Source organism: Papaver somniferum, chromosome 7 (assembly GCF_003573695.1).
Source record: "Papaver somniferum cultivar HN1 chromosome 7, ASM357369v1, whole genome shotgun sequence".
Taxonomy (NCBI): domain Eukaryota; kingdom Viridiplantae; phylum Streptophyta; class Magnoliopsida; order Ranunculales; family Papaveraceae; genus Papaver; species Papaver somniferum.
Genome location: NC_039364.1, coordinates 141,486,984 through 141,494,203, shown reverse-complemented (window position 1 = coordinate 141,494,203; position 7,220 = coordinate 141,486,984). Strand labels below are relative to the sequence as shown.

Sequence of the window (7,220 nt, the reverse complement as noted above, 5' to 3'; positions counted from 1 at the left end):
CATCTTCGTCATTCATCGACCTTACCGGCCGAAGCTAATAGGCATTTTCTTCATTCGTCGACCCTGCCGGCCATAGTTAGTCGACATTGTCTTCAATCGTCGACCTTGCCGACTTTTCACATTTTCAGAACTGAAAGTGTTGATTGGACTCATGAGACAAAAGTTTTAATCTACTCAATTCATAATTTGAGAAGTTTTAATCTACTCAATTAATCAATCTAAACTCAATTAATTAAGATAATCAAAAAATTTAGTGTTAATTAATAAGGGTATATTGGTCATTTAGAAAATACAAAGTTAAGGGGTGTCTTGTTTTACTTCAAATGACTCAAGTTTTGTCTCATTAGGTATACCCCAATTAATCTATGTATTATCCCAATCTCGCCAGGTTAAAATAAGGTAGGACCAAAACTTATACTTTTAGAGTTTATAAAAACTCCTCTCTCCCAACTTTTAAAAGTTGAGGAATTTTGGAAGTGATTTTGGTTAAGAATAAGTATAGATTCACCGGGATTGAAATCCCGTAAATCACACCGAACGAAACATTGTTGTGGGCCCTTGGGTGGATAAAAAGCACCCCCTATTTTTCTCCTGGTGGGCCCTCGGGACTCTGTCTCACTCGGTGGATTTTTTGCTGGACACATCCCGGTGTGTCTAGCATTTTTGTTTGGTTAAAAACACTTTGAAAATATTTTACCAAACAATAATATGAAAAATGATTACTATATATATTTTCTTAAAGTGTTTTTTGAAAAATAAAAGCATTACCAAACTCAGCCTAAGTACAGTACTACCAAACAAATGTGTCCCATGAGGTTCATACATGGTCATAGGAAACATTTTAGCACCTTCAAAAAAGAAAGAGGAAAAAAGACTACATTTTAGTAAGGGTCGGAGTGTTAATTACAGGACCCTCTCTTTCATTCGTTTGGCTGGCAGTTCGTATCGATTAGGATTTAGGTTGAAATCTTGTGTTGTTGTTGATATAAGTGATACCAATGCTCTTGCATGTCGTGTACGTTACAACAGTAGCCATGAGCTTTTCTTTCTTGTCATTCTTTTCTTTGTATTGCTTTCTTCAACTAAAATTATACAGTGTGAAGAATAACGATTTTGATTTACTTCTTTTGGAAGGTCACCATCAAGAAGTATGCGAGTATGCGACTACATGCACCGTATAGGATTAGAACGCCCAAACTAAAATTCCAGTTACGAAGATCATAGCCGGTTTGCATGAGTGAACCACAACGCGTTATCAGCCAAACTCCAGAATACCTGTTAACTAACGTAACTGTTAGCATTCAGTTCACATTAGGAAAGACATTTGGGAAAATTTAACATATGAACACACCTCTCCGCATTTGAGATCACAAATGCTTGCAAAGCCCACTTTGGATAGCATAAATTTGCTATGGTCGTCATTAATCCAGTTGTCTTCCGAGTTGAGACGAGAGTCAGAACAACAGGAAGGAGAACTGACCACTGAAAGGAATAAAACAGATTGTCAATAGCAAATAAAGGGAGGTTGCTGAATTGAATATTTGTATAAGTTCGGCCAAAGAACGTACCAGCTGTGCTGAGCTAGGTTCGAAAAAGATGGCAAATACATAGGCTATACCAGTGACACAGTACACAAGACAGACCATAACAATGTAATAATCCATGAACGAAGACCTAGGGTTGTTGAAGAAATAAAACATGGAAAGATATAGAACAGGTTTCACAAGTGTATTGAAATGATCAACAGTATCTCTTGATAAAAAATAAGCAAGACTGCTCATGCCGGAACTGCTCTCTCTCCAGTAAATTAACTTGTCCGTTGAGAAGGATCTCAAAGCAGCAATCTTGCACAGAAGAGCTGCAAGGCAACGGTCAAGTTTTTCAAACAAATGAGTCAGTATACACGGAAGAAATCTCAAATGATGAATGTGACATGAGTACGGCAAGAAAACTGAGACTTAGAAGTCTGTATAGGTTTGAGTTCTGTGACTTACAAACAGCAATTATTGTGTAGGAGAACCCTGCTGCCCCGAAATTATCATCACTGACTTTGGCCAGTGATCCCAAGCAAGCTCCGGCAAGAAATAAGATTAAAAAATCCACCGCTTGAGTTTTAGATTCTCTTAACCGTTGTTTGCTAACCCTGCAAAAAAATAATAGAGTTTACATGGGTTAATATTGCAGAACTGAATAGCCAAGAAATAAAAATTAGAACTGAGAGCTGTGAAGAAAAAAAGCTCATTACTTCTCCCGACTCACCAACCACCAAAGAAAACACACATTTGCACCTTAGATTCAATAGTTTTATGTGAAGCAAAGAGTGCTGACGAATAAGTGCTTACCTCCCAAGATAGTATTTATACTGCTTAAATACACCTGGAGTGTGGCGGTTAGACAGATCTTTCAACATCAAGAAATTGTGGTGTATGTTGTCCCGTTGGATCTCTACATTACACTTAACATCCTCCCACAAATCCCCAGCGAACGAACTCTCTTCAACTTCATCTACATCACTTTCGCAATCTGTCTCATTACTCAAATCTGGACCTCTTGATGAAATTGCAACATCTACAGCATTGAGCTGCATATCTGGGGGTATTGGGTATCCCTTGTGAAGCCTCCATCTGAGAGGAAGCTGTTTGATGTCTATGCTTTGGCTTAGCACTATACCCTCCATAACGTCGATAAAGTGATCTGGTGGATTAACGCGATCAGGAACTATGACCCCAAGGCCTGCAAAATAATCTTGAACTTCCTTTACTGGTCCATGATATACAGTAAGACCACCTCTGGCTAGAAGTATGAGATCATCAAACATCTTGAACAGGCTATAGCTGAAATACACAACTACAGATCACTATAAGGCATAAGGAGATACAAACAAACATCGGAAGCAAAATGAGCACAGTGATCTTTCAACGAAGTGAAATGTTATTGTTACCTGGGTTGGTGAACTACTGTGCAGATGTTTACCCCTTGAAGAGCCTCACGGCGAAGTGCTCTTAGAAGTAACTGGGAGGATGAACTGTCTAATCCAGACGTTGGTTCATCCAAAATCAGAAGTGACGGTTCCATAACCATTTCCAATCCAACATTTACTCGTTTTCTCTGACCTCCGGAAATTCCCCGGTTCTCTACTGTTCCAACCAAGGAATCTCTTACATAATGTAGCCCCAAGGAGTCAATAACTCTTTCAATGATCAGAACCTTGTCTGCTTTTGGCATGCCAGAAGATAGCCTTCAATAATCAGGAAATGAAACTCAATTAGCATAGAAAAATGAATGCTAAGGGACATGAAGTAGAAGTGGACAACAGACTTTGTAGATTCCTTTTTGAGCCAATAAAATGTGAGGAAATCTAGTGATGCCAGAGTAAGTTCACTGCCGCGACCTATTATCCCCATTTTGGTAACCTTTGTTACGCGTGAGGTTTTGCTCTGGAGGACCCAAAATCCAGGCCCGTGTCTCCCAGAAGGTCATGGGCTAGGAGCTACATGTAAAGTCTAAGGCGTGCCTTAAAGACTCTAGATACTATAAGAATGACACTGCAAATGGCTCCCAAATGCAAGACTAGACAGTATTAGAATGACTCTGCAAATGACTTCCAAATGCAAGACTAACTTTGTTAAGCATACCTGCATTTGGCACTGAAAAGGAGATTTTCCTCTACTGTCAAATTCCCATGCACAATATCATCTTGTGGCACAAAACCGACAAGTTTCTTATATGAGTGGATGGAATCATTCATTCCATTAATAAGAATAATTCCTTTCCTTTTGCAGCCCGTAGCTTTTCCTGCCAGAGCATTAAGAAATGTTGTTTTTCCAGCTCCAGATGGACCCATGACAGCAGAAATGCGGCCCGGCATGATTTTTCCAGTGACACCCCTCAAAAGATGTTTGTTTTTCCCTTTCAATGTAAGGGTTAGGTCTTCGAAAGAAACCTCAATCATTGGTCTGGTTGCGATCTCTATCCCAGTAGCCATCTTAATAATTCCGGAAAATGTCAAGTTCTTATTTTCTAGTTGCAGAGCTTTCTCTCTCTCAATTTTGCCATATACATACTTGAAGATTTGGCTATTAGTATGCATATGTCTCCCCTCGGGGGCATGATTTTTACCACTCTCCAGACTGAAGTTATCACCGAGTTCTTGCTTATTCTGTGTGGGACTTCCTGATCCTTTTTTCTTAGTTTTGTCTGCGATATATGATTTCTGCTGTGACGCATGTGAAAAACCTATGCCCTTATCCAGCTCAGATCTAATCTGGCCCAGAACTATTATTTCCTCTGGTTGTATTGCAGCCTTTTGAAAAGAAAACGTACGTGACAGGGATTTTTGCAGTCCAGATGCATGCTTCTTAACAACGTCTCCTGCGGCCTTCCCCCTTTCATGTGCCTGCGCAGCTCTTCGGACACTCCTTGCTGCAGCTTCCCTGGATTTAGCATTTCTTCTTTCACGAATGACAAGAACATGACCAGAGCAGTTGTAGATAATGATCAACAAAGTAGTCAATGCAGCCTGCATAGTCAATTCAAGGTATCAACATCTACCAGTTACAACTACAGAATAAAGATAGAGTAGAACCAAATGTGCAGACTTCATTGCATTGAGAAAAGAGAATATAATTCAGTTTGTTATCAGCACTTACAATAAGAAAACCACCATGCAAATGAAGATTTTGTGTCGCTGTATTTAGATCGCAAGAAGTCAACTTGAAGCACTCTGGAAGGAGGCCATTAAAACGTCAAGCCTGGCAGCAACATTCTTTAATTCTAGTCTGAACTTTCGTAAACTAAAGAAAATATAAAATTGCAGGAAAATCAATTCCGAAGGATTTCTAATTGATGTAATTGCGGGTAACCATGTTTGATTTTAAGGAGTATAAGCGGAAAAAAATAGCAAAATAAGAAAAAGCTGGCAATAACACCACTGTACGAAGTAAAAATCCTTCCAGTGAACCAAACTAAAATGCTACAAACAATTTCCCAAAACTAACTTCGCAAGGCTTACTTTTTTCAGATGTAGAACCCGTACGGCAATAATGTCTGAACAACACAGAAAAAAGAAAGAATCAAAAATAGAAGGTAAGCAAGTTGCAAGAAAACAAATTATTCGAGTCGGTATCGTGAAGCAATTAACAAAGTGACCTTCTAGGTCTCAATTATCCTTCAATAAAAAATGAAATTTTGCAGAGTAGTATATGAGTGCCAGCGTTATGGTATAAAAGTTATAATACCCATCACTGCAAGGTATTTTTTTGGTGGTAGAGGGACAGTATGATCCCGCTGGACAGAACACCTCCCAACTACTCCTAATATCAGCCCATGAATCTGCTCCTCCACAAGTATGATTTCGGTGTCCAGGAGGTAGATGGTATCGGTATCTGCAAAAGTTAGAAGCCACATTTAAGTAAAAAAATATAGCAAGAGACCATGCGACAAACAAAATATTATTAGATACAATATCAACTTACGGATCACACATGCTAGTTGCTTTGTTTAGTTCCGCAAGTGGACAATAAGAACCTAGTGGGCACGCTTCAATGAAAATGAAACAAATAGCGAAAATTTAGTGGGTAGATCTGTCTCTGCCTTGAATAAAATCTACAAAAAGAAAAAAAGAACTCCTGATGCTACAAAACATGTACTTATACTGTAATCAAATGCACAAACTCAGGTGAGAAAGTTTTGCCTTCCGCAGCATTGATTTTGATGTTATTTACTTTTATAAGCAGTCAAGTCAAATTCTCAAGTTCAACTACTCTTTAAGAAGAAAGATTCACACATCAAACACTTACGTATCATACAAGTAAGACCATGTGGACAGAAGAAGCCCGCACAACAAGAGTGACAACTGCTAGTTCTGGTAGGCATGTCCTTTGAATTCCTTAAATCAATCGGATCATCAAGGCCAACTCTACAAGCCCATCCAGGTTCACAGCCAGGATTCCATGTGGTCATATTACAATTCTTGTTAGGCATTAAGTAGCTCGTTGCAAGAAATCTACTGAAGTAAAACTTTATTTCTGCTGCTGTACAGAGGCGTAGAGCGATATCTCCTGTTGATCCAATTGTCATCTGTAATCAGATGCGATAAAGAAAACACAGAAAAACTACAACAAAACAAAGTGTTGAAATGTCCCACTAACACAAGAAGCACATTCAGCGGATCATAAAGAATGGCTCAACAGCTCAAATTTTCCATTTGTTAACAGTTATACTCAAAAACTATTTGGATAATACCCGACCATCCAACGATCTGGCCAATTACTTAACCATGATCACATTTTACTACTTCATAAAGTGCATAGCTAAAATCATGTGATCACTTAATGTTTCCATAGTGTTAGACAATTATTCAAAGCTCAACGTCGATATACCATGAAGTATATGAACCTTGACTTGGGGTCTGCTTTGTATGGCTTGTACTGATTACAGAAAGACTGCTCTACTGCCAATAAATATGTATGGCATCAAGCAAAAAACACAAAGAATCACTTTTACCTTTTGTTCTCTCAATACAAGAAGATAAGAAATCCAAATCCGACGTAAAATCAAATGCCCCATTCCAATCTTTTTCCCTGACATACAATGTAAACACTCTAATCTAAATCAAAACAATAGTGTAATCAATTGAAGTAAGTAATTGAGAAAAAATAAGTTGAAAGAAAATAACCCACTGATCCTTGATACAGAAAGCCAATTTACGACTAATTTCATCTTGATAGATATCTGTGAGGTTAGATAAATGTTTGTAAATGAGCTTTGTAACCAATGGAAGTAGCTCCGGACTACTTGTTTTATTGTACTCATCAAGTAATAGATGTAACTCAGTATTACTTGTTTGATTCAATCCATCAAGTAACAGACATTGTACTTGCCATGAAAATCTCCATAGAATGATGAAAATCAAGACTAAAATAGATATAGTTCTATCAGCATTAACTTTACTGCTGCCCATACCGGTCTAAGTTAGCTTAAGAACAAAACAAACTAAGATTCTGACTGAAATATATAATCCAATTAAACCATGAACCTGCAATGAAATTTTCAACAGTAGTGCTAGTAGTAGCTACAGTAGAGTAGAATAATGTAGTGTGGAAATGCGAAAGATTTGACCAAGGAAATCTAGGGTTTCGTAAATGAAGAGGTAGTTCGACTTCCAAGAAAGAAGGTGGAGAATCCGAAAATGGTGGGAGAGAAATAACATGGTGAGAATG

The 7,220-nt window shown here is 38.2% G+C and overlaps 1 protein-coding gene across 3 annotated transcripts; it reads right to left on the bottom strand.

The window, feature by feature from the left end:
* Positions 1-709: 709 nt before the first annotated feature.
* Positions 710-7,220, bottom strand: LOC113298612 (ABC transporter G family member 28-like). Of its 3 annotated transcripts, none has more exons than XM_026547395.1 (14): positions 6,681-7,220; positions 6,505-6,581; positions 5,799-6,059; positions 5,475-5,538; positions 5,238-5,384; positions 5,012-5,046; positions 4,650-4,723; positions 3,636-4,519; positions 2,942-3,238; positions 2,343-2,834; positions 1,995-2,143; positions 1,569-1,858; positions 1,352-1,482; positions 710-1,275 (listed from the first exon to the last, which is right to left on the bottom strand). In XM_026547395.1, exons 1-14 carry the CDS (start codon positions 6,959-6,961, stop codon positions 1,119-1,121), a joined length of 3,339 nt encoding a protein of 1,112 aa, XP_026403180.1. In that variant the 5' UTR covers positions 6,962-7,220; the 3' UTR covers positions 710-1,118. The 3 variants fall into 3 exon arrangements, with proteins under 3 accessions (XP_026403180.1, XP_026403182.1, XP_026403181.1); XM_026547397.1 differs by having other exon boundaries at positions 7,037-7,220; XM_026547396.1 differs by having other exon boundaries at positions 1,159-1,282.